This window comes from Amblyomma americanum, chromosome 1 (genome assembly GCF_052857255.1).
Source record: "Amblyomma americanum isolate KBUSLIRL-KWMA chromosome 1, ASM5285725v1, whole genome shotgun sequence".
Lineage (NCBI taxonomy): Eukaryota > Metazoa > Arthropoda > Arachnida > Ixodida > Ixodidae > Amblyomma > Amblyomma americanum.
In genome coordinates, this window is record NC_135497.1 from 125,415,179 (window position 1) to 125,442,732 (window position 27,554).

Here is a 27,554-nt window from a genome sequence, read left to right on the forward strand (position 1 = left end):
TCTTATCATGCGTAAATGCGAGCGCACTGCTTGTCGACGAGTGTGTCGCTGAGTTGTCGTCGGGGCTCGGGAGGTGAACGTTGTATCACTGCAGCAGCTCACTTCGCACCTTTCGTTGCGTTCCGATGATCGCGTACTTCATCGGCAGTAAATCGCTGCCTCCAGCCACGCTTTGCTGTCCCGCCTGATGATGTAGATGCGAGCGATTCAATTTAGACGATGAAGACTCCATAGCTCCATAACCTCACTCAACGAAAGCTCAAGGCCAACTAACGGTGGCGACGAGGACTTTCCCTTTTGTGTAATCTCTAGCAGCGTTTAAATCAATACGAAAGTGGCGCACCGCATTTCCTAGCGTTTCTCGCGGAGGCGACACGCCACTGTTCGGGACAGTGGCATCTCGACCAGTGCATGCGGAGGAGGGGGCCAGCCGCTCCCATCTTGAGCCTGGTCTTCTTTGTTATCAACCGAGTGAGGGGAAATTGTACAGCGACCCCAGGCACCAAGAGGGGTGTAGTAGTAATAAGTGGTTTATTAAAATAATAAAAAGGAAGGAAAAGATTTTTGCTAGCCCCGGCATCTGCCAACGATATTGAAGCACCTGAGCTGGGGCAACGGAAATAAAGGGTAGCAGGCAGAATGGAGAAATGAAATGAAAGAGGTGAGGAGACAGGTAGAGAGGATAAGGGGGACAGGTAATATACACAAAAACTATTTACAGAATAATAAATATGTACAGGTTGCGCGTGTTGTTGGTTCATGATGAAGCAATAAAAACACACGCCCACAGCACTACGTTGACTACAACTGGAGTGGGGCGTCCAGTTGTTAATCGTCCAAGGTAGCACTCGCGGAGCGTTCGGTCACTGCGTGTAACTACCTGACGGAGAACAGACGGGACGTCAAGCCCGTCTGTTCCAGGAATGCACAGAGGCTCACCAAGGTTCGCTCACGGGTGCGTGCACTACCCTGCGGCCACAATAGCGTCTTGGGGGAGTCTGGTAGTATGCCCAGCGCCCTGTAGGCCGCGAGCACATCACGACGAGCATCGGCGAACGCGGCACAGTGAAGGAGCAGGTGTTCTAGTGTTTACACTGCACCGCATTCGTCACACACATCACTCTTCGCGATTCCGTGACGCTCCCGTCGTTCCACGGGCCCCACGCAGCCAATGCGCGCGCGGAGGATCCAAAGCTGTTTTCAGTCATCGCGGAAGTCGTCTTGCCCTTCTGGAAAGGGTAAAGTTGCAGTGCTGAAGTTGCAACTTCGCAAGTGAGCACATTCCTGTAGCCGAACATTCCGAAGATCAGACCATAGAATCAACTCTGACGAAAGCATGTTCCTAGGAACCGAAGCAAATTACCGAAAGAGACTCATACTCGAATGAAACGACCCCTAACAACGTCAACCGCACAAAGGGACACCTGCACACAGAAGAAAAAAACGCGCCATCGACCGTCCCCCCACAGCCCAGCAGCCTTAACACCCCGTGTCAATGTCCTCTCTTCCTTCAACTTTTTCGTCATCGCTTTCCGCCTTTCGGCTCCTTTCTGCACTACTTCGCAAACTTAAAGATGCTAGCCACTCAGAAACAGGGGAAGTGAGCGAGTTTGCAAGACATCCTTGCCCGTGGTTGTCTTCATGTCGTCCCTCTTTCTCCAGTTGGATCAGGGTTTTGTCGATTTCGTGCCGCGCTGTAAATGTAAGGATAATTTTCGCGTTTCCATTACTACGGTATGACGCGATATAATTGAGCAAAAAAATAAATCCGCGTTTAGTTCCGACCCTCGTGTTTCTTAATTCCATTATGCCAGATAAGGCCTGGCTGGCATTCTGGCTGTGGGTCCTGACAGTATTTTTTGGGAGATTGTATGCATAAACAAAAGAAAGGTAATTATGCGATGCTATGGGTAACAAACATGGATATCATGTCATTACGTCTCTTTCAGAACTAATGACTTACTGAAAGTTAAAATGCACCCCCCCCCCTCTAAAAAAAATGTTTAAAACCCTGTGATGCGATGAGCTCTTAACTGCAGGTAGCCAGTAGGCAGGCCTGGCTGACAGGCCTAGAGGCCTGTGGCTGCCGCTCGCGAGACGCAAGTATCTGAGGCCGCTGCATGTGTTCTGCAACAATTTTAAAAACAGCAAAGGAAGAACCACAGCAAGCGCGTTACAGCCAGACACAGGCAATATCCAACGAGACCAAGCGCGACGACAAATGAACTTTTCTCAAGTTTTAATAATCTCCATGAGTGCAACAGCCACAGGAATTACATATCAGGAAACAATGAAATTGATTTGCATTATCATCTCGACCGGAAGCGCAATAAGCATTTAAGAGTGCACAGGAAACTTGACCGAACTGACCACGACTCAGATCATGATCTCAGTGCGAGTCCGGACTCACCATGACTCACATCATGACCTCAATGTAAGCCCGGATTCACCACAATTCAGATCATGATCTGAATGTGAGCCTGGGCTCACTAACAACTCAGATCATGATCTGAACGTGAGTCCGGACTCACTCACGACTCAGATCATGATCTGAAATGAGCTTAAGTGAGACCACGTGAGTACACTCATGAGTGAATTTGCCGACCTATGGATGCCGATTAACCTGCAAAATATTGAGCACCCTCATCAATATCCCAACCGAAAACCCTCGTTCACAGACGGCATTCTCGAACTCTTCTTCGAAAGGGAAGGAGGGAGATGCGGAGATGCCCCTTTACCTGCACGAGAGGGAAGTGTGCAAAAGAGGTGCAGGTTGAGAAAGAGAATGCACCATTGTACCCTTTCAACCGCCCTTTACGCTCCATCTCGAAAGCTGGTGGTAACCGACCTCCCTCACCTTTTAGAAATAGAATACAGAGCGACTGTCATGAACTCCGACTGTCATGAACTCCGGAGTTACATGAACTCCGGTTTATGTAAACGCCGCTTCGGGAGACCATCCCTGGCCCCTGACTATGCTACCTTGGTGACCCAGAGACGCCGCGGGAGGCTCGTTTCGAGAAGGACTTTCCAGGAATCGGCTGGCCCGGACGATTCGGAACTGGGGCCCGACGCCTGCTGCGCGTGGGTGCTGACGGCTGCTGGCATGAAGACCCGACTCCGAGGAGGACGCCGCGACCACCGGCCAACAAAGGATTCTCCGACGACAGAGTGCACTTGAGACCTGAGGGCGGAGGCTGCTACTCAAGTTGTTCCGCGTACAAAGTGTAAATACAGTTTGCCTGCCTTACTCAACCGACGCTGCGGCGGTGATCCCTCAACCCATGCTCGGCCAAACGCAACAATGGGCTTTGAAACGGCTGCATCCTCGCGTGCGGCCGCGCAAGCGGTTACGCCGAACTAACTGTGCAGGTAGGAGCAATATGACAGGGAACACGGCAGCGCGTGGCGTCCGCGCTCCCTGAAGAACTGCCGCCGAAATCCATTAAGAATTTGCGACAAGGGCCCGGTAAGCATGGTTTGCTGCTCCTTCCGCGCATGCGCCTGGCTCCAGTGCCCCCAACAGCTCGTCTAAGGCCAAGTTCGTTCAGAATGCTATCAGCCAAGCTTTTGCGATTGTTCCTGAACGATCGGCACGACGAAACACAGCCCGCACAGCCGGCTGGCAGTAGTCGGTAACCGAGCCGTAAACTGAGCCAAACTCACTGCTGCGTCCCCAGCGTGGGTAATTTGTTTAATCTGTTTGCACGTGGGCGGCATCCAGTGACATCTCGCTACAAGAAAAAAACAAGCTTTTACCTCTAGGCATGGTACTTTTTTGTGGTAGCTCTGTGTGTACGCCCTGGATCCGCCGCCAGAAACGAATCGATAATCGCAAAGTTTTCACACGCATACCATTCACTGCCTCAAGTGAACAAGTAGCAGGACGACATGCAGCCGACCCTCGCAGCTCGCGCCGCCGCCGGCTGCACATCCTGTGACTGCACTCCACTGCGACACTCGATTTACAACGTTTCAGTACGAAAACACGCTTGCTTGCACCCTGAAAGAACGCGATCTTGCCAGGCAAACTCGAAACAATGCGCTTCGGGTGGAAATTATCTCGAAGCCACCCGTACTCGTCAAAGCACTCAAAACACAATACTCTCGATCCTACAAAACTCGCGCGTAAAATGCGGGCACCGTTCGGCGCTATTTACATCTTCTTACATCGTCGGTACCTCCATTCTGTTTGTGCGGTGAGGAGGATGAGGACATGGCCCGTGTGTCGTATACAGTTTCCGCTTGATGCACAACGCAGGCGGGCACCAAGCAGCACGGCAAGCCGACAGCGTTGGGGCAGTCAACCGTTGTCTATAGAGGGCTATTCTTGGACCGTGGCTAACTTCAAAGCTATTGAAAGGAGGGCGCTCTCTGTAGTCGGGGGGATCTTTTGTTAACCCCTCGGCGACAGCTCCAAAGCGCTAAGTCATCACGAGGTAAACGGAAACCGTGGCCTTTGTTTTGTTAGGTGGGTGCGCATGCTTGTCACATCATCAGCCTCAGCCCCCCCACCCCCCCCCCCCCCCCCCCCCCCCCACCCCCCCCCCCCCCCCCCCCCCCCCCCCCCGCCCCTCCCAATTATTTTTTTTTCCACAACCAGTGCCTTTATTTTTGTACAATCACAACTTGACATATATTTAATCTGGAGAGAGGTGTAGCTTTCGGGCCGAAGTGGGGCGCCAAATGGAGTGAAGAAAGCACAGCCAACTCCGTACCACGAAGATTTTCGTCTAGGCAAAATGATTTTCGGCGTATCTTCACAGTAGCAGCTGCAAGTAGCCTCCTTCTGGTTAAGACCTAAACGGCATAAGGTTGAACAAACTGCTGTCATCTCAGTTCATGGCTCTAGCGCCCCCATTACCACGTACTGCTGAGCGCAGGATCATAATGATAGCAAGCGGCGCAATAAAACATACCGCGACGCACGAACGCAACAGCGACAGTTTCCTGCGGACAGCGCCCGTGAGGCTGCAGTCTTGACTCAAAGTGCCGTGGAGAAATTATGGCCAGCAATGTGTCACGGAGCAAAGCGCTTCCTGCATGAAAGGTGCATTTCCGTCGTGACGGGGACTGATTCGCCCTACACCCTCGCCAAAAGGCTGCGTGGAAGTGGCGCTCCTTTGCAAGTTTATGGGGGTGGGAGCGTACTCCGGGGCATAGTGGCGCGGTGATTCGTCGTGTTAGGTAACACAATTACCACCCGAGCAGGATCACGCGCGGGGGCTCTCCGAGCGTGCGAGGGCAGGAGACATCAAGCGCGGGCAAAGAAACATTCGCACGCTGCCGACGGCACGAAGCGCACTGCTTGCTCCGCGGGGTCGCGGTCGGACCGCAGCGGCGGACGGAGTGCGAGGGGTTGAGCGCAACGTGGCTCTCATTTCATGGCCGGCGCGCACGCCCGCAGACGTGCGCCGTCGTCCCGAGGCGGCCGCGAGCACATTAAGCGGACAAGGGAGAGCGCGCGCCGACCGCAACGACGGACACTCGTGGCACGAAACAAGATTCGTGTGGCACGAACGTTCTAGAACGCCAGCCCCCCCTCCCCGGCCGAAGGGAAATAGCGTCCCTCCTCGCGCTGGGAGAATCGCGCCATTCTCGCAAGTGGGTGGCAGCAGAGACGAAAGAGAGCATTCCGAGGCGGCCGGGCATGAACTCCATTTCTGGCATTCTGCCGCTGGTCGTGTTCGCCTCCTCATCCTCATTCGCTGTGCACTCTTTCCGAAGCAGTGTCTTGCAAATAAAAAGAAGGGGGCAGGAAAGGGAGGCCGGTTGACTGCGCGATGAGTAAAACCGAGAGGCAAGGTTGCCGGGTAACACTAGGCGTGCCACGATAAGGTGCCCCGCGCAGGGAGAAAGCGAGCGGTCGTTTGCCCCCCCCCCCCCCCCCCTTCTCTTTTGCCCCGTAGCTTCGCTGGAAGCGCAGCCTCCCACCTCCAGCTTTGTCTGCCAGATGCCCGGCGGGGTCCCGCGCGCACCATTTCTGCGCATCTTTCTTTCTGCCCACGCCGCGCAAGGATCGTGCGGGCATCGCAGGAGAAGCTATGGCGTAGGCGGATATGCCGGCCGCCACCCCGCTGCGGCGTGTGCAAGCCACTCAACCTGACTGTCCGTCCCAGACTTTCGCGAGAAGAGGATGCGCACACACCCAAGCCCCCTTTTATGCGACTATGCCAATTAAGCGAATAATGTCCGACTGCACGCACAGACAGCACGCGTAGATTACGGGCACTGAGTTCAGCTGCCAGTCGCTGTTCATTTACATCCACGAGCGTTCGACTGTGCCGGCGTTCGGTGCCATGGATGTGCCATCTGCTGGAGCGAGACCGATAGGAGCAGCTACCAAGTGTGGAGCAACGTGGCATTTGCCGCACTTTTTTTTTTCAAGTGGCTATAAGCAAGAGCCAGCAGTGTAGCGCAGCGTCAAGGGGGGACACTCGTAATGACCGGCCGCGGCTGCTCGCCTTGGATACCGTATTAAACAAACACACCGTCCGCCGGCTGTTTCCCCCGGCCAGATATGCGACCACCTGGACTCACGAAACGTGTCCTGCTGCTGAGCAACTATCGGTAAACGAAACGAAATAAATAGGCATCGGGCGCACACATAGCTCGGGCGTGCAGTAAGTGCCGTACGGTGCGCGTCCGTCCAATCACGGGCCCGCTGCGCTGTCTCCGGACACGCCGAGTGGCGTCGTTTAATTGCAGCCGGACTAATGATGAGCGCTGCGCGTCGTCCCCGGATCCGCTTTGTCCGTCCGTCTCCGACGAGAGGGCCATCAGGACGCCGCCTAATGGGGCCGACACGGCTCGATCTCGGCCGATCGGCTCGGCTCCCGGCGGCAAATGGACGCTGCAGTTAATCTGACAGCTCGGATTAACGGTCGCCTTGATCCGGAATGGAGGTGGATCTCGAAATAATAAATTGCCCGGGCACCGTTTGGGACAGCCCACGGGTGCCCGGCAGCGCGCGAGTTGCGCGGGCTCTTTCCGCGCGGCCTCCGGGGAGATTACAAGGGAACCGCTTCTCCTGACGAGGCCTAGTCCTAAATAGTCATACGCCTCATGCCGTATGAGGCCGACACTATTTATATTCCATTTGTTCTCTGCAGCTGCCGCCTTTATAGATTAAAGGCGATAAGGCTGGCGTACGGGGCCACTGATCTCCCCTTGAGGGTCCAGTCAGCAGCCGCTTCGCGGGGCCGTACGCGCCAGCATTATCCGAACGAAACTAGTTCCTTTCTTCGAAACGAGCAACCTTATATACGGGTCGGGATATGACGTCAAGCCAATCACAACTGACCGTTTATGCGGACGTCTGAAAACAGAACATCACTGCAGTAACCACAAACGCGTGTCAAAACTCGCTTGCGTGTATCGAGGTCAGGTCCCAGTTTTGCTCGACCGCCAAACGTAACATTGCAAACCAGGCCGTCACACTTTGTAAAATGAATTCCGAGTTGCACTCAAGCGACGCAAGAAGATCGCGATGTTCGTGGGAAGAGGCAGGCCGAAGGGCGGCGGTGACCGTCTAATATGCAGTGCGTCAGAGGCCAGAACCGGCACGCCTGTGCGGATTCTTAACGGTTCAGCTTTGGACGCACGCCCACTGTGCCGTGCGTGCTGTACGTGAGGTCATACAGTCCAGATTCCTTTTATTTGCTCTTTTTCCTCCACAGCGATGCGTCGATATTGTATGCTGGCCGGGTTAACCTGCTCAGGCAGCTCCAGAAGCGAGAAAAGGGGCGTGCGCGGAATCAATGACAGTAAAATCTGCCCACGAGTTGCCCGAACGAAGGCGGCTTTCCATGCATTGTCTCAAAGTAATAATGAGAAAAAAGATCCAGACCGTATACGCTGCCGATAGCGGCTCGTGCGTGGCGTGCGTGACGACACACTTGTGGGAATAACGAAACGGATCTCAAAGCGCAAAAAAAAAAATGACGAAACGTGGGAAGGAATTCGTTCGATGGCAGAATAAGCATTGAAGAGTATTATTTCACGCTGCACATCTACACCACGCGAAATTCTTAACGGCGTCAAGGGGCACTGCTTGACGGAGCACTGCTTGCCTTTGCCTTGAATGTTTTTGTTTTTTTTTCCGACGTTTCACAACGTACCGTGAGACTATACGTGTCTATCTCGTGGTACCTGACTCGATATGTCTTAGTCCGCAAAACTCCCATCCTGGCCTCGAACAACAAAGAGCTTCCCCTACAATTATCATAGATATTTTCTTTGCCAATTTCCTGCTTAAAGATCCTGTATGTTCCCAGTGCTGATTTCGTCAGTATCCCTGTTTTCCACAGAGCTCTCTGTTTCTTTAACCTTTTTCTTAACCAATAATTGCTGATTTGCCCCCCGACTGCTGTCCAGATATTTGCTTGTCAATTTTCTGGTATATGAAATACGGCGTCGTGGAAAGCTCATGGATTAATGTCGCCCACCAAACAGAACACCGGAGTTTTTGCTTTCCGCCTCCATAAAAACGCGGCCGCCGCGTCCTGGATTCGATCCCGCGACCTCAGGCTCAGCAGCCGACCGTCACAGCCACTGAGCAAGCGTGGCAGGTGCTGTGCGAATTTGTCTCCGTATAGATGAACATTCGTTAGAAATTACCTCGTGTGATACGCTACTACAAAGAGAATATATATAAATGAACCAGCGGTCTCGAAAAAAAAAAAACGCAGACTGGTCAAAGCACGGCGCTATCTGAAGTTGCGATCATGATTGCGCGAACCTATTCGGCTGCTTTTACGAGCAGGAAGAGAAAGGGGAAACGGAGATAGGGCACAATAGTGAAGAAGGCAATAACTCAGCCCACTGTGCTTTGCACAATCATCTTCTATCTGGCCTTCTATCTGTTTGTACAGCAGAGACATTCGGCCGCGGCCCAAGTGACGGCTGTAGTTTGCACGCCAGCAGAGCCGGACAAGTATCACGAAATCAGCACGCACCCACTGTATACACAACGACAGCCAAACACCAAGACCCTGAAAAGGTTGAGGAGGATACCACGCGCGCACCACTTCCAGCACGACACTATGCGCACAAATCTAACGCACTAGGCACGAGAAGTTGGGAGCATTTCTGTATAGTTACTCTGCAACAAGTTCCACGAAATTGTGCGCAGACACAAACGCCGAATATTAATTTAAAGTCGATATACAGTACAGATGACAAAAAATGGGAACGCATAAAAGGAACACAGGCGACACTAGCCACGACAGTGACGGAGTTAGCAACTATACCACTGCGCACATTATCTCCATTTGCGGGTCAAGACAATCTCGTCTTGACAACTGTGCTCGGTGGCGAAGAGCAGAGTTCTCGGACGGGGTACCGGAGTGCCGGTTAGCACTAGAGTCACTGGATAACTTATCCAGTTCAAAGCACTGACAACGATTCAGCAGGTCCACGATCTGGAGGGGGCCCATAAGCTGCTCCTTAAAGGTATGACGCGATAGCGTTAATGGCCCAGGCCTTCAGCAGCCTGGGGTAACCTCTTTGCGTATCGTTTCGCAGGCACGGTTATACTCTGCTCTGCGCTCACAGGTCGCGGGGAGTTACCACTCCTGGCGCAGAGGTGCAGCGGTAAAGAGATGCGCCACTGCCACGGCAGGTGGCCGTTCCAGACACAGCCACCCCTTGTGTTTGTGAGACCCAGATTGCTCTCTCCCCGAGCGACCAAAAAGTAATTTAATTGCCACCTACCACAGTGGGGAGTTTTCTCCGAATCCGGTGGGCAGGCTGTGATGACGTCACAATGCCACGTGCCCTAGCTATGAGGGACGCCGTAGTGGAGGGCTCCGGAATAGTTTCGAGCACTTGGGGATCTTTAACATGCACTGACCTCGCACAGTATACACCGGCCTCTAGCATTTCGCCTCCATCGAAATGCGACCGCCGCGGCCGGGATCTAACCCGCGTCTTTCGGCTTAGCAGCCGAGCGCCATAACTATCGTGGCGGCTACAGGAAGTGCATCTGCTTCTTCGCTCGTAGCTGCTTTTTTCGCCGGCAACGCCGACAACGCCTACGCCAGATTTTCTGGAGAACGTAGCCTTAACGCTACTGCTTTAAAATGTCGTAGTAGATGTTCAGAGAAATAAAATGAATATTCGGGACACCGTATGTGCGCCGGTGATACCGGCGAACCTGACGTGAGCATTGAACTAAGCGCTGAGCTGAAGGCAAAAACCTGCACGCGGGAACGGCCCGAGTTTTTCCGTGGCGCAGATAGTCCGCGCGAGGTTTCCTACACCGCGCACAAGCAGGACAGCAATCTGTTATTTCCTGGACGCTGCTGATCACAAGGCAGAAAATAAGGGCCGCGTCAGCTTGCTCTGCGAAGAATGGGCAATTATGAAGGGCGAAATAACAGCCCCGGTGTCCTAAAATGCACGAACGAAAGCGACACAGGAGGACATAGTGCGAGCCTCAAACCTGCGCTCAAAGCTGTAGCGGCTGCAGCCAACAGGGATGTTTTAGCTTTAATTTTGCTTGGCTATAGTGAGATTTCAGAAAGAGATGGTTTTCAGGTTTCGCACACCAACTCTTTGCACATACAAACTGGAGTATAACTATATCCGCGTACTTAAATACGCCGTTATTATTTGGACAAGTTGCATTCTGAGAACCGCAAGAAAAGTGCTCCTTTTATATCTGGCAGACGGCTGCCTCCGATGCACCACATGCTAGCCGACGGGTGCTACTTCAGCCTTCGGAACGCTGCCGCTCGTTGAGCTGTCACCACATACGCTATGCGTAATGAATCTCGTCCGGCATATGGCTCCTCTCCTTCCAAGCGTCGCCGCTGCGGTGCCGACCCAGCGGCCCACCCGAGCGAAGCTTGACGGCCAGGCAGAGGTTGAAGATGGCGCCCCGAAATCACAGCGAGCGCCGAAGCGCCTGTCTTCTTGCTGCCAGCGGCGGTTGCGCCGAGGCTTTTCTTTTTACGCTTCGCGGTTTCTCTCGCTCTTTTCGTCGTTCAAAAAGCATTCCGGGCGTGCGTGTTTATCTGCGACCGACAACGACGAAGCCCCCTCTCCATTTGGACGGCATCCAACACAGCGGCGGGTCGAGCCAGCGCGCACCCGCGACACGCCGACGAATTCAACGCCATTTAGAGGGCGGTCTCTGTGGCGCCGCCAGCGCGAGCGGCTGCTTGCCACCTTGTTCCGTTTCGCGAGATTGCGCTGCCCTCAAAATGTCATGCTGACTGGCCGATGCGCCCCGACGTAAACCGTTCCGAGACCAAACTCACTTGAGCGTAAACGGGTTGAGCTTCCAGACGCATGTCCGATTTAGCTCAATCGAGCTTATTATAGCCCACGCTCCGACAAAATACATGGAAAGGCCACAAATTAACGCGATGACGGCATCAACACCTGCTTGACCTTGTAGTAGGAATCTTGGTCTCGGAGTCTGTTCGGTCATTGTTATTTGCGTCACTCGGTCATCGCATGCACATAACACGCCAATAACGCCAACGGCTATCAGAACACGGCGAGAAAAATGGGGGGAAAGCAGTGGGCTAGGAAAGTTTTCAGATACCTGTACACAAGGGATGTTGACTCGCGAAATGGAGAAAGCGAAGTAGAAAATTGACAAGCAAATATCTGGACAGCAGTCGGGAGGCAAATCAGCAATTATCGGTTAAGAAAAAGGTTAAAGAAACAGAGAGAGCTCTGTGGAAAACAGGGATGCTGACGAAATCAGCACTGGGAACATACAGGATCTTTAAGCAGGAAATTGCCAAAGAAAATATATATGATAATTGCAGGGGAAGCTCTTTGTCGTTCGAGGCCAGGACTGGAGTTTTGCGGACTAAGACATGTCGAGTCAGGTACCACGAGATAGACACGTTGTGCGTTGCGTGCGGAGAGGAGGAGGAAAAGGCTGAACACTTGATAAAAAGTTTCAGTAAAGGGCTTCACCCTGTAATGGAAAGCGGCGGGGCTGATTTATTCAAAGCATTGGGTTTTAAGGGCAGTGAAGGAAAAATAGATTCAAGCCCAGCTTTCCGGGAAATGGCCGTTCAGTTCGGCAAACTGCCACCACGGGCCGCTTCACCCTGATTGATTTGATTGATTGAACTCCTCGTTTCTCTTTTTTTCCCTTTCCTGCCTCGCATAGCTCCACGCAGGCAGACGTGGGATGAGGGGGGAGCAGGAAGGGGTATTGTTGGCGAGAGAAAACTATCAATGCTACATGAAGCCTTCTGTGCGCCTGAGGAACGCATGCCCAGTAGGAGGATATTCAGAAAGGCGCCCAGTGAGAAGAGAAAGTGGGGACGGAAAAGGCAAGACCGTTGAAGGGCTTGTGGGAGGGGCAAGCAAGGACGCCGTGCCAATTGAAAACGCTGAGACGAGAGCGGCACTTGAGAAGGATGCGAGAATGCTGTCCGTGTTTCTTTTCGACACATCCCGGGCGGAACAGGACGCAAGTGATACACAGTGTGCCATGTCTCTCCAGCGCCGTATCTTTCCGCTGTCATATCAACTAGCCCAAAGTGCCGCCTTAGTGAACTCTAGACCCGTGTGTAGAAGCTAAATTAGAATTTATAAAAAAAGAAATAAACAATCAAGTACGCCGAAAGCAAAGATATCGGATGCTTGGAGAATTTTTTGGGGCGAACGCAATGAAAGCGCCCAAAAGGCCAATATCAACAACCATTTTGGGAATTGCAAGGTGCCGTCTCGGTTCTGTAACTGCTGTAGCCTGTCTTTGTGGCGGATCAGTGAACCAGCCCTTTTATCGGCGTAATGCTATGTACAGTTTTCAGAAACGCGTCCAACTCATCATCCCGATCATCGTTTCACGAAAACTAACGCTTCTAAATTTTCTTTTTTTTTTCCGAGGACGGTTATGGCCGATTCACACGACGGACTGTTCGCCCGCAGCCCGCGCATCACGTGTTCGTGCGTCACCAAATCGAGAGGCGTGCTGTTGGCCCGCGGACTGGACAACCAAGGAAGTTCAAGTGCCTCTCCCCTCGCGGGAATTAGCGGCGGCCCGCGAAGATGCGCTCGCCAGCTCTGGCAACCACCAATCTTGCCAGTATTTCGGCTGCCGCATTTCGCTGAGTGGCCTTGAGCTGGCGCGCCTTTTTGTCAAGCTGCACTGCGTTCGCTACCATGACGAAGTGATCGACTGGTCTAGCCACACGGCCCAGACCGTTGAGGAATTGGACAAAGGCCGCACCTGCACTATTCAGTCGCAGTCATGGGTCGGGAGGAAAAACCAGTTTGACCAGCGTTGCCAAACACTTTAAAATAACCTGACAACAGTGGTACACCCAGCGCGTCGTCTGCTCTTTTGGTCCGTCGCATCCGCTTGACGTCATCGGATCGCAGGCCAGTTTTTAGTGGCGCATGAACACGTGATGCGCGGGCCGCGGGCCACCTGACTGTCGTGTGAATCTGCCATTACGGACTGAAATGGTCTCCGTGAGAGTGTTGTATCCGTCAGTGACTTTCTAAAGGCCTTTCATGATGTACTTTAGATACCGTGGAGGCATCTTCAATTTTATTTGTCGTGCGTGCTTTTATCCCTGAATGATTGCACTTATATGTTATATCTTTGTGCCCTTCCTGCTTGGACCTAAGCAAAATGTCTGCAGTATTCTGAAAATAAATAAATAAATAAATAAATAAATAAATAAATAAATAAATAAATAAATAAATAAATGACTTCGTATCCGGAACTTAGCGCATTTAACATCAAATAGCGCGACCACGAATAGCGGCGCACTCAAGGTTATTCTGTGAAGGTAGTGAGGCACTCCTGTGCATTCAGAGCAGGCTGAACGTTCTGTTGGACGCCGTCCCTCGCTTCGTGTACTATCGAGCCCCAACTCGATGGACACATCCTATGCGTACGGGCGGAGCGCCTACGCGCAGGGGCATACGCTGGACCCTGCCTGCGCATGCGCGACGCGCAAACAGGCGCGAGAGGGGCGCAGATATCGGTACATGTCAGATATCCGCGCCTGCGCTCGGGCACTTGAGCGCGCGTCGGAAGCGGGGTCCGTTATACAACAATCGGAGGACCACGGGGCTCTCGGGGACTTTTTTTTTCATGGATTGGAGCTCTTTCAGGTTCCCCCCACTTTTCTTTGCGGTTTAAGTTGTCCTTTAAGCGCCCCCCAGAACCTTTCCTTCACACCTTGAAATTATTTCCGTCGGCTCGAGAGGGGGAAGGAGCCGGCACCAGGAGCACAGAGGTGCATTCCCCTTTTCGACGCCCGTCGCGGCGCGGCGCTGGGCGCAGGCCCTCCGCACATACGTGAGGAAGGGTCCATGGAGTTGCCGCTTTAGCGTTCATGAACTCAGCGGCCAACACTAATAAAAACACGAAGTTTTTCGAGAACACTGGCTTTGCGGTACGGTGGTAAAAACACACCGTTTAAATTAAGGCGCTCAGATGGAGCAATTGCCGACAGACCGCAGTAACAGTAATCCCGCGTCTACATAGAAACCACCACCACTGCTCTCCCACCGCGGTGGCTCAGTGGTTAGCGCACTCGGCTACTGATCCGGAGTTCCTGGGTTCGAACTCGACCGCGGCGGCTGCGTTTTTAAAGCAAAAGCTTTACTGGCCGCGAACTTGCGATTTCGCCGTGGCGGTGCTCCGAGGAGACACATGACGTCACAACGCGCGCCTCGCCGCGGATATTTCCCTCTCTCTCGCTCCCTAGTCACTACTCCGCATGCGCCACTAGTAGCACCGAGCCACAGGTGTTCGGCCGCTGCGCAGCGCCACGCCTTTTCTCAAAATCCAGCTTTCAAGTTTCAGTTCCCTCTTTATTCTGTCCCTCCCTCCTTTATCGCTTCTTTTACGGCCCGGTTCGGGTGTCCACCGAGATAGGTGAGACGGTTACTGTGCCATTTCCTTTCCTCAAAAACGAAACAAAACAAATTAGCCGACGGCGTTCACAGAGTTCATTGGGGTTGACAACTTTGCAAAGGCCGTCATTTTCACGAAAGGAAAGGCGCACAACCCGTTCTGTGGGTCAGTGGAGACCTCAATCTCGCTTTCATGTACGTAGCGTTGGTGTCCAACTGAAAAAGCCTGCTTTGATTGCGTTCCGCACACTGGATAGGCAGCGCGCCCTCCCTGCCACCCTGGGAGGTGGCATGCAGTTAATGGTTGATCGCGAGAGATTGATCGCCAAATGAACGCTGCGGCCTAGCTATTGCTGCAGTGCCGCATGTCAGCCGCGACGCTGTCAGCGGCTAATGCATTCAGGCCACATCTCTCTCTGACCACCGCACGAATGAGGCGTCCGCATATCCAGGGAGCCAGTTATGCGCCCTTTCTTTGCTCAAAGCCATCGCCGTCTTGAACATTGTCAACGCCAACGGCAATGAACATAGTGAACGCCGACATTTTTCGCTTTGTATATCCTGGATTAGCTGAGCTAATCCACATTAATTTTTATGGAGGAAAAACGCTAAGGCGCCCGTGTGCTGTGCGATGTCAGTGCACGTTAAATATTCCCAGGTGGTCGAAATTATTCCGGAGCCCTCCGCTACGACACCTCTGTCTTCCTTTCTTCTTCCACTCCCTCCTTTATCCCTTCCCTTACGGCGCGGTTCAGGTGTACAACGATATACGAGACAGATATTGCGGCATTTCCTTTCCCCAAAAACCAATTATCATTATGCTCTCCCAGCAAGCTGCACAGAGCACGAGTAGGATCGTTTCTTGGTTCTCTTACGTAGTTATCAAACCCATATACCGTTGTTTGCGTTTCTTTGTTCAATTGTACTAGCCCTGAAGTAAGAAAAGCAAACAAACCGTAAAAATACATCGTAAGGATGTAAAGTTCATTCAATACTCCCGTACATTTTCTAATTACTGTGTTTTGTTGAATCAAAATACGTCATTTGTTCATGTCTAGGCAGCACTCTACGTGTGTGGTGTTTGTTCTTAAGTTTACAATAAAACGCTCCTGTGAAGTTGACTGAAATCTTCTAGAAAGGATAAAAAAGAGCAAATAGCAAGCTATTTACCACATTTACTCGCGTAATGTTTTGCTCCATGCATGGCCGCATCAAGCAGACGCACGCTGCGTGCGGCACCAGCAGACAGCGGACGCACGTCGTACCCCCAGATACAGTGTGCTCGTGCAGTGGCGCCGCGAAAGCGCTGCAATAATAATAATAATAATAATAATAATAATAATAATAATTGGTTTATGGTGGAAAGGAAATGGCGCAGTATCTGTCTCATATATCGTTGGACACCTGAACCGCGCCGTAAGGGAAAGGATAAAGGTGGGAGTGAAAGAAGAGAGGAACAAATAGGTCCGTAGTGGAGGGCTCCGGAATAATTTCGACCACCTGGGGATCTTTAACGTGCACTGACATCGCACAGCACACGGGCGCCTTAGCGTTTTTCCTCCATAAAAACGAAGCAGCCGCGGTCGGGTTCGAACCCGGGAACACCGGATCAGTAGTCGAGCGCCCTAACCACTGAGCCACCGCGGCGGGCGCGCTGCAATCGGCGCGGGAAACTTGAGGGCAGGCAACCTGGACAGCAGAGCGCGAGAGCACGCGGCGCCACGCCATCGCCTCGAGGAGAACGAAGCACGGGGCGCACGTTCAGCTCGACCACTTCGAAGGAAGGTAGCCAAACGATCATCACGTGCACCTCGCAATGTCTGGCGAAGGACGCAGCGACCAGAGTTCAGCTAGCGGGGCTGCGGAAGGAGCGCCGATGGCTGAAGGCGATGGCATGGCGTGGAAGGAGAGGGTCAACCGCAGCCTCCGCTGGGACGATGAGGAGTGCGCCAACCTGCAAGATTCCGGCTACTTATCGTGCTACAACGGCCAGTCCAGAGAGGAGGAGGAGATCGAGTGCCGAATAGTGACCGAACTCGAATCGTACTTCTCGGACGAAGGCCTCCATCGGCACAAGTTTCTTCAGAACCAGGTGCGGCGCAACAGCGGGGGTTTCGTGAGCCTGAAGCTAATGGCGTCGTACCGAAAGCTGAAGAACCTGACCAAGGACTGGGAAGTGGTGAAGAAGGCGGTACTCTGGTCCAGCCAGCTAGAGCTGAACGCGAAGAAAACCAATGTACGCCGCCGCCTGCCACTGCCGTAGGACGAGTCGGCGCCCTCTCTCAGCGTGCTAGCCCGCACCAAGGGCTCCCTGCAGAGCCGCCCGGAGGCCGCCGCTTGCTCGGAGGCCGAGATCTGGCCATAGGACTGACAACGAGCGGCACATTCCCGAAGAAAAAAAAAATAAACCCATGGCGTTCAAGCTGTTGTAAGTGTCCGTTTATTCATCCCACTGTGGATTTGGTCAGTGCATGACAGCACGTCTTGGCCTTCGACGCACGTGAAGAACGTTGTAGCAGCGCCCCAGTGAGGGAAACCTGCCGGCACCTACGGTTAACCTTCAGGTGAGATGACTTTCACGCGACCCGCGGCAGCGTACTACGTCAGGTTAGTAGTGCTTCGAGAGCCGCCTACAATGGTCGCGTTAATAACACTGCAGTGCAGAACAAAGTGGCGCAATCAGAGCATATCGCCGTCTTCTTCCTCTCTTCTGCGCCAACTCTTGCTCAGGCTAAGAGGGTTCCTTCTCGGCGGCACGGCGCTGGAAGTGCACGCGCAAGAGCGCAAAGGCTGCTACGTACTGCGATGCACGCGTGATGGCAAGGCGACCTCACTGGCCGGCGGGCCAAGCGCGAGCACTGCTCCACGCGCCACTGCACGCGTCGTCTTCTGTCTCGTAATACTGCTCGAGAACACAGACTGACCATCTCCACCAATTCTTTTTACGTCTTCTTCCTCCTGCATGACTGCTACAACCAGTCCTGAGCCTTTCTATGCTGCCTCTACATACACCAAGCTCCTGATGCAGTTTATAAGTTGACCTCATTTCCGCTGGCAATGCCCACTGTGACCTATGAAACTTTTAGGGGACTTTGTTTTCCGCTTTGCAGGCAGCCGTACTAGTTATTGCAGAGTGTTGGGCGTTATGGCACTTTAAGTAGCTAAGGCTGTCAGGCGCCAAAGAGGAGGTGGTTAAAAAGTCTCTTTCATTCAATAGATTAAAGCTTTTCCAAATCTGCAGTTTGTTTACGACATTTGCTTTCATTAGCAACCTAAATATACATGACATATCAACAAGCGCATTTTCACCTAAGAGTAATGATTGGGTGAAAAGAAAGTTCAAAACTGATTTTTGAGGAAAGCAAATGGCGCAGTAGTTGTCTCACATTTCGATGGACACTCGAACCGCACCGTAAAGGAAAGGAGGAAGGAGGAAGTGAAAGAGGTGCCGTAGTGGAGGGCTCCGGAATAAGTTCCACCACCTTGGCATCTTTAACGTGCACGGACATCCGATGTCAGCCAATTTTCAACACTAATTTGTTGATCTACTTAGTGCAGTTCTAATAAGAATAATAATCGGTTTTTTGGGGAAAGGAAATGGCGCAGTATCTGTCTCATTATCGTTGGACACCTGATCCTCGCCGGGATAAAGGAAGGAAATGGATAAAGGAGGGTGTGAAAGAAGAAAGAGGTGCCTCAGTGGAGGGCTCCGGAATAATTTCGACCACATATCGCAACCGAAACGAGACGGCACACGCCAAGGCGCGCGAGCTCGCGAACCGCGCCGGCGACCGTCGTCCATGAGACAGCACCAAAGACTGTTTGACCACATACAACGAAATTACCAAGGCCCTCTGCCTGGCCCGCCGAACCTTCCCTCCGTCCAACGACAAGCTGGACAGGGCGCACGCGGTGGCCCTCAAGACAACTGCAGACGCTCACGTACCCCAACCGGGCACAATACCACAGACTCTACCCCGGAACATACCCGACGAATATGCAAGGTCTGCCACACTGCCATAGCAACTTTAACCCACATGCTCTGGGACTGTAGCAAAAACCCTGACGGTGCTAACTCCGGAACCCTCCCGCCGCGGTGGGCCGCTGCCTTGCGCAACCCCAGTGTCGGTGACCAACTCTGGTCCGTCCAGCAGGCCCGCGAGGCGACGGTGAGGCAACACCTCGACGTCCCCACGTGGGAGACCTAAGGCCCCGTCGGCGAAAGCTCCGCAGGACTTTTGAATAAAGTTGTTACCAACCAACCAACCTGGGAATCTTTAACATGCAATGACATCGCACAGTACACGGGCGCCTTAGCGTTTTGCCTCCATAAAAACGCAGCCGCCGCGGTCAGGTTCGAACCCGGGAACTCCGGATCAGTAGCCGAGCGCCCTAACGACTGAGCCACCGCGGCGGGAGCAGTTCTAAATATAACGCTTTCGAATTGTCACACGTAAGTGTTCCTAAATGTATCTGTCGAAATTTTTTTTTCGAATGCGTTGAAGTTTTAATATCTGCCGCCCACTCCTAAAAAAAAAAGTTAACCAAACATGCACACGATTTTGATGTTTGCAAACAAACATGGGTGCTGATGATGACAATAGCCTTAAAGCGCTTCCGGTATGAATGGCCCGGCGTTTGAAAAGGTTTGCGCGGGTAAAGACGACGCGTGTCGCGCTGGTTTTGATATAGAAGCGCGGCAAGCGAAGCATTCCGCTCAGTCTTTGTGAAGGCGCCGGTGCAGGTGACGAGCCAGCTTTTATTTAATCAGGAAGTGTCCCGGGGCTACATCGCAGTGTTGCCACAAAAAACGTTCCACAAAACCGTGTGTAGCATTTTTGCCCTTACCATAAATGGACAAAAAATATTACACATTTCCCTATTACATATCAGTCTGTTTGGGTCAAGGTTCTTCATGCGCAAACCATACGGTTTCTGCCAACTGCAGAAGGTCAAGATCGGATATTACCACAACCCTAGATTTAAAGATCAGCGCGCGAGGCCGAGTCCAGCTAAAAACCGAAGCACGCTGTTCACGCAACTTTGTTCCTTCATTTCTGACAAATAACCGGCGGAAGATTGATTTTTGGCTGCCCGCAATTCCGCCCCGCATTTTACGATCTATTTCTCTCGGCCTGGTGTCCGACACGCGCCCCCTAATGACAATTGATGGTTGTATAAACAGCGCCCAAATAACGGGCGCACAGTTCAAATGAACCCGGCTAGCTTAGCTTGACTCTTTGGCAAGAGCCATTACGGGCCTTAAGACTGACCTTGAACCGAGCATCATCCGCGAGGCTGCGCTGTGCCACGAAGCCTTCAATTAGGCGATTACGGTCTCCGCCTGTCCTTGCGCACCTGGTCGGAGCACTTAGGCCGCTTACTAGAGCGAGGCGTGCCGTCCGCATTAAACACGTCGCAGGCGGATCCCCCGTGGCTGCCGCGCGCCTCTGGAAAGAAGGCTCGACTTCTTCCAGGATTTTTTCAGCCTCGAGTTTAATTAGTCGTGGAGTGCTTTGCCGCGTGTCCCCAGGTGCCCTGTGCTCAGTTTAGCGAGACTTGGGCTGCTCGCGCCGCACTTGCACGGGGCTTCCACGTTCCCGTACACGCCTTCCTCGGGGATATATATGCCATAGCAACGCGCGCTGTTCCTTGAGAGGAAACGGACAAGACGTGTGCAACGGGACACCCCTGCGTATTGCGGCCTTGTTGCGCCATTGCTTTCGGCGAACACGAAGAAGACACGGTTCTGCTTGCTACTTGCTGCGCGTGGTGAAATCGAGATATAAAAGAAAAGCGCCAATACAGAACGCTGCAACGAGCTAACCAAAGCAGCGTACGGCGTATATACATCGCAGAATCAGATCAAATTTGCGGCGCTGCTGCCACGAAGCCCAGGGAAAAACGCGAAGCAGAGCGTTGAAGTTAACTTCCGTCAAGAAAATGCTCAAATAATAATAATAGTTTTTTTGGGGGAAAGTAAATGGCGCAGTATTTGTCGCGTATATCGTTGGACACCTGAACCGCGCCGTAACGGAAGGGATAAATGAGGGAGTGAAAGAAGAAAGAGTTCCGCAGCGGAGGGCTCCGGAATAATTTCGACCACTTGGGGATCTTTAACGTGCACTGACATCGCACAGCACACGGGCGCCTTAGCGTTTTGCCTCCCATGAAAACGCAGCCGCCGCGGTCGGGTTCGAACGCGGGAACTCTGGATCAGTAGCCGAGCGCACTAACCACTGAGCCAAGAAAATATTCAAGTAAGCACATTCTAGCTCCGCAAGACGGACACAAGCAACACCAAAACTAGGCAATCAGTAATGGAAGCTTGTGCGGGCCACTTGCGAAGCCAGTCTGGTGTGGCCATGCACGCGCATATATGGAATCCAGAAGGAGCGGCTGATAACTTTTTCCTTGAGTCACAAAAAGACCGCAGTGAGTCATACATACTTGCACGGGTGAGCTGACGAACGTCAGCCGTGCAAGAACCCGAGAAGCAGCTCTGCGCCTTATCAGCGCATGCGCAACGCAGCCTGCGTTGATGCCAGCCCAGAGCGTCTCCTCGAGCCCTCCAGCACTCATATGCATTGCACCGCGAAGGCAACAAGAAAGAAATCGAAATGAGGCATAGCCAACGAAGTACCGCATGCGCGGAATGGCATAAAACTCGTAACCTGAAATGAAGCAGTGATATAAGCCTCGCACTCAGATCTGCACCGCTGCATGCGGCGTCAAACGATACGCGTTCGCGGCTGGGAACATCAAGCACGCTGGATGCATCCTTTGCAGCGGGAAAGCAGCGAGTGGAATTTCACACGACCCTTTCTTTGGTCGGACTCCCCAGCTTCAAACCGGTAGAACGACTCTCGCGCGCTTCACCGCGAAGCCCGGAGTATGAGCACCACATGACGACGACCGCGACTGCGCGAAGTGCAGACAGACGTTGCTTGCTCGCACCTCAGTTTCTTGGGGAACACCGCACAGCACGTAACGTGAGCCGACCGCGACAAGACACACACATGCACACAGCCCTTCGTGCGAACAGCGGTCCACCGCACGACGTTTACCTATACACTTCCTGGCACGCGAGAGGGGGAGATAAGAAGCCACGGGTTTGCTCTGCGGGCAACGCGCACGTATCACGCACTAGGCGCCAGCGGGCCTCACCTGGCTCCATCTTCACGCGCCAGGGGCGGCGGCCGACTCCAAGTCACGACAGCTGGTCCGTTCGCTCTCTCGCGTACGCGGCACAGAGGCGCGGCCAGATTCGCGGGCGCACGCGGCGCCAGCGGTCGCCGTAAACAAGAGCCCAACGGCCGCTTACCTGGCTGCCGCCGCTGGGCCCGGTAGGTAGCCGAGTTGAAGAGCATAGTGGAGAGGGGAGCCCTGGCCGGCCTTGTGGCCAGGGATTGCCGGGGCCCGCGAACGCTTATCGCTGCGGTTTTATCCCGTCGCCGAGGAAACTATCGGGCGACGCGTCGGCGAGAATGGCGTCGCTCGAGCGACGAGCGTCGACCGAGGCGTGCTACGAGACTGGCTGCGTCTTGCGTCAGCAGGAAAAAGCGGTCGGCGGGCGTCGGGCAACTGTGGGACGCGCAGGGAGAGGGAACGCGGACCGGTGCCCCCCAGCCGCCGCCGCGTCGGCGTCGCTCGTCCCGCCAGCACAGGCTGCCGCTGGGCCCGGCTTCCACCTGCGGCGCCGCGTTCCCTGCACCGCAGCGGCGCAGGGTGAAAAAAAAAAAATGGCTCTCGTTTTTCACGGCCCCGCTCGTTCGCTCCCGGCCGTGAACTCCGAGAGCACGGCTCGACCCCGATGGTCCGATTACCGGCCAACCCCGGCAGAGCGCTTTCCACGTGTTTGTTGCTCTCCATACTTGTGCTATTCGCGAAGACATGCGCTCTATTTAGACAAGCTATAGAAGAGACTCCCCGCATGCTCTTGATGTTGTCAAGCGTTGATGTAACGTTATCGCAGCGCTCATCCGAAGCGCGCCCCAATTAAACCGTTTCCTTCATCTTGTTCACTTGCGCAGGGAGGCTATGTAGCGACACTTCACGGGCGACGGGAGCAGCGAGTTATGGAAAGTGCTCGTTCAATCCTCCCACTACCAAACGCGTCTGTGCCTCTGTCTGTGCGCGCAACGGGAGCAAAAAGCCGTGAGCGTGACTGCGGGGACGTCGACAGCGCTCGTTCCCCCCTCGACATTCGCGCTCGGCCAAGTGCGTGCTCGGCGCTCGTAAACAAGCCGCGCACTTCCCACCCCTTTCAAAACGCTCGCTCCGCGACAACGGCCGCTTCGGCAAAGTGCCGAGAGCGTTCACTTTTGCGGCGATTCGGCTGTTTTGGCGACCCTTCAGGCCCTCGGTCATGGCATGGTACCCCCTCCTGGTGTAATCTCGAAGACATCGCGTGTACCCGAACGCTACTACGGTGCAGGGAAGAAAGAATGCGCACGCATCGCGAGGATTACATAATAACAGTAATGAGCATAAAACACCGCCTGGAAACTTTTAAAACTTGCGCGAACGACATTAAGTGCAAAGTCGATCGGCCCCCGCGCGCGCAGTTCCGCATTCCGAAGCGAAGCGTAGGAGATGCGGGCGGCGGCGGCGCTCCCCCGACGAGGGAACAAGACGAGGGGGACCTTATGGGAGCCCACCTGCACGGCTTCTACAAGAGGGGGGGGGGGGGGGGGGGGGGGGTCGTCAGATATTGTGCTCCGTACAGGGCGGCTGGAAGAAGTGGAGGAGCGGGAGTGGTTTTGGCCTGCTGGTTACTCTGACGGCGCTCCGCTTCGCCCGTTCTTTTCATCTCTCGCGCAAAGGGCGCGCTTCGCTTGCTCTTCTTGATGGCCACATTGCGGGGTGTTGCCTCGGCGAGCATCGAGTATGGCGCGCGTTGGTTGCGATCCTATCGCGATGCTGCTGTGCGAACGCACCCTTCTTCTTGGAGGGGTCGCGCGCGCGCGCCAGCTCCTCGCAGAGTCATGGGAAATCAGCGCAGCCGCTGCAAGCCCCCCCAACTGCGCCGCTCCTCCCTCGAACGCGAAGCGCGCCTGTAAAAAGGACAGACGTCTGCCGATTCGAGCGAAGAACGCCGAAACAAACATATATATAAAATAAATACAAAAGGCACAAAGTAAGCAGTGTGCCAGCGGGCGTGCGCTTTCCAAAACACTCTGTATAGGCGTCACGCCATCGAGTTTTGCATAAGTTGTGGATATTTGCCGCCGGAGTTCGGGGATGCGTATGTCAGCATGCATATATACGATACACTTTCACAGAAAGTTTGGTCCGCTCGAGACTAGTTGAAAAGAAAGAAAAGGAGAGCGAAGTGGTGGAACTTGGACGAAGTTGCCTCCTCGCAGCCCTAACGGCGCACGCTTGAAGATAGGCAGTAGGTTAGGAGGTTACGCATAACATGAAGATTCGGTTAGTGCATTTCGGCGCAAGAAACGTTGAGAGGGAAAAAAATGGGGCAGAGGGAACGTTCTTTTGTCACGGGATAGACGTTCTCCTGCTGCTGTGCGCCACCTTGTGGGTGCACAGCAGCACTATTAACTACATTGTTACAAGCCTTCAGGGCGGATTAAATTAATCTAACTAATGCGCACCAACTGCTTCCGAAGAAACATGATCTTTAAGTGCTTGCAAGCGGTCACTCTAGAATAATAGCGGTGACCTGCCGCTGATACATACTATTTTCATATGTGGTGCCAAATTGAGGGTCAGCTGCACTGAGGTCGCTGTTAGGAACGGCGACAGCAAGTCTCGCCTAAAAGCAGCCAGCTGCTTTTTCTCCCGTGTAGAAACATGTGGTTTGGTGTAGTATTCCTGTATAATAATAATAATAATAATAATAATAATAATAATAATAATAATAATAATAATAATAATAATAATAATAATAATAATAATAATAATTTTATTTGCTCTTTCCACTACAAATGCGGGCCTGCCAAAGCCTCAGAAGGCTTGAGTGGCAGTGCCCGGCAGCAGACAGCATATAAATCATGCACCGAGCAGACAAGTTGCCAAAGAAAAGAAAGAAGAAAAGGATGAGAGAAGAAAAATAGATTCGAAAATGGCGGACGCAAAATACACACAAACGGAGAGAAAACAAAAAGATGAAAAAACATAGCATCAAAACAGAGTTCTGGAACTAACAACGTAATTTAACAGGACAAGCTTTCACTATCTTTTTGCAATTAGCAGAGAATATTTCTCTGGGCAACAAGAGAAGAAGAGAAGAAACAATGTTTTCGAAGACGCTCGCCAATCCCCCTATGTGGGAATGTGCCATAGTATGTGGAGGGCAACAACAACAAGAACGCTCGCCATAACGGGTTCGCACTCTAGGCACGAGAAAACGATCGCGAGTTCGCAGCTCTTTAACAGGAACATATGGTGCACAAAAATCGCGTATAGTTCAGTGCATCCTCTGTCTAATCGATCAAGACTGCTACACCAGGGGTTGCATCAATGGAACGTCGGGAGAGGAGCCGGGCGTCATCTGGGTACAATAACCGCGTTTGGCCGTGTCGCACTGCAGCAGTCGTCAACCGCAAAGAACGTCGTGCTGAAGTTTGAGCACAAAATTCCTCCTCACTTGACGAGCACTGCTTCAGCGGGAGGCCGGCATTATGGAACAGGAGAATCCCATCGGTTATGGGAATAAGGGAATGGCGGGTCGCCAGTGCTCAGGGCCAGAATCTGCGCCTGCGCACTTTCGCCCTGCTCTATCCCCCTAACCGATAAGACTCCCCCTATTCTAAATGCCCTCATTATCCCCAATCCTCACGTGCAGAGAAAGGAAAAGTTTTTGGAGATGTGGGCAATATTCTCCTGACCTTAAAGCTCAGCACTTGATGAGGGACGTGCTCGCAAGTTTGGGGGTGTGGGATTGTGCGGCAGAGTGAACGTTACAGGAACACTCCCTCCTCGGTAGGGCCGTCCTCTATCAAGATAGAGACTGAGCCCTATATATGAAACTCGGCAACGAGCGGCGGGGCCGAGGGAGACAGTTCCGCTGGTTCTTTATATTGTGTAAAATGTAAATAAACTAAACAAATTGTACAGTCGTGTTCGCTACCGCCCGGCTCTCCCTACTCTATCAACAAGCCTATTAGATGAGGGACCTGCGGACCTGAACGAGCCAGGCACCCAGAGGAGCCCCCTCATGCATCCAACAGCGCACAACTTGCGGAGCGGAAAAGAACTACGCCGCAATTAGCCATTGTTACATTCTCTCGTGGAAATCAACGCAAATCGGTAGTTTGCAAGTTTGCAAGGTCCGAGCTAGACTGGAGTCATGAGGTAATGTAGGCGTGGCCGTGCTCAGAAATGACGCCTCACGCGGAATTCCCGCATTTCGTCAGTCGCCGAGAAACGAGCTATATAGTGTAGCGATCACAGATGCATTGAAGCCAACTGTGGCCCATAAGACAACAGTGAAAGGCCGGAAGACAGAAATGGCTACCACCTCGTTCTTTATTTTCCCGAGTCAAGCAGATGCATACTTAAGCAACGGAAGGAAGAGGTCACACTTTCTTCCGCAGGTCTGTCGCGCGCGTTTCGGGATGCATTAACCGACGTCGCAGGATAAGGAAGAAAAACAAACAGAGTAAGCAACTAGCGGCTTCTTTGGAACAACAATGCTTTCAGAGCGCCCTCCGGCCGACGACAACATTGTGTAGACCGTTTCGAAATAACAGAAGCAGCTTGGCGTCCATTAGCTTCTTTTCCTCGCCTAAAACAAACAAACCTCGCGCCCTCTTGCTCACGTCAACGCGTGTAACAGCGCGCTGCGTCTGCCTCCTTTCTCGCTTGGCGGCCATTTCTGCCCAGCTTATATACGAGGCCGTTGTCGCAGCGTGCCGCCGCCGTAGCTGCTTCCTTTCTTGTATTTCCCCCTCCCCCTTTTTTTCATTTTCGTTCTTCTTGGTCGGGAGAGCCCTTCAGCCTGTCTCGTGCAGAGATTATTTTTCTCCGCGCCCACCATTACTCTCCCTTGACAAAATTATTGATTGATTGATCGGAGTTTTTCCGAAGCCGCGCGGCGGCGTCGACGTTTCTTTGGGCCCAGCTCAGACGTTTCCTTGCTCGTGGCACCATCGATATTCGTCACTGTTTAGCGTGACTAGGGCGCCGATTAGGGCGCCCCTGATCAGAGGAACCCGCGCGCCAGGCACGCACGCGGTCCCCTCCTCCTCACTTGGACGCGCTTTAAAATCAGATCAGCAGCTCTCACTGGCCGTCGTCGCTGTCGCCAGCCGCCGCGCTACGCAGCGCCCCGCGCGGCCGGCATCCGCAGCCCGACTTGGAACCGCGACCCCGGTCGCCCAGCCTTCGTCGAAATACGGGACGCCAGCAAACGATTTGGCAACGTTTTAAAGGTCGCCGCTGCCCCTATGATTGTAATCGAGTTCGGCTTTGCTTGCCTTACGAGGAATGAAGGAACGGGGTTAGTATTAGTCAAGGTTAGTCGAGCGTACCGACGCGCGGCCCGTGTCGTTGCGGAAATTGGAAGTCTGTTGGGGCGCACGCGCGATGCCGTACGGAGTCCGCGATACAGCTGCGTGAGCTAGAGCACACCGCGTCCCATGTGACTCGCGCTAAGTCGAGCGTCATAATAATAATAATAATAATAATAATAATAATAATAATAATAATAATAATAATAATAATAATAATAATAATAATAATAA

General features: G+C 53.1%; 1 protein-coding gene across 2 annotated transcripts in view; it reads right to left on the reverse strand.

Annotated features, from left to right (window-relative positions):
* The window catches only part of LOC144113624 (uncharacterized), a 51,624-nt gene extending 29,227 nt beyond the window's left edge, over nucleotides 1-22,397 (reverse strand). Inside the window, exon 1 of one of the 2 annotated variants that reach the window (XM_077646785.1) lies at nucleotides 22,172-22,397. In XM_077646785.1, coding sequence (XP_077502911.1) covers nucleotides 22,172-22,217 — 46 coding nt within the window. In that variant the 5' untranslated portion in view covers nucleotides 22,218-22,397. The other variant, XM_077646787.1, reaches the window with a different exon arrangement.
* Between the last annotated feature and the right edge of the window lie 5,157 nt (nucleotides 22,398-27,554).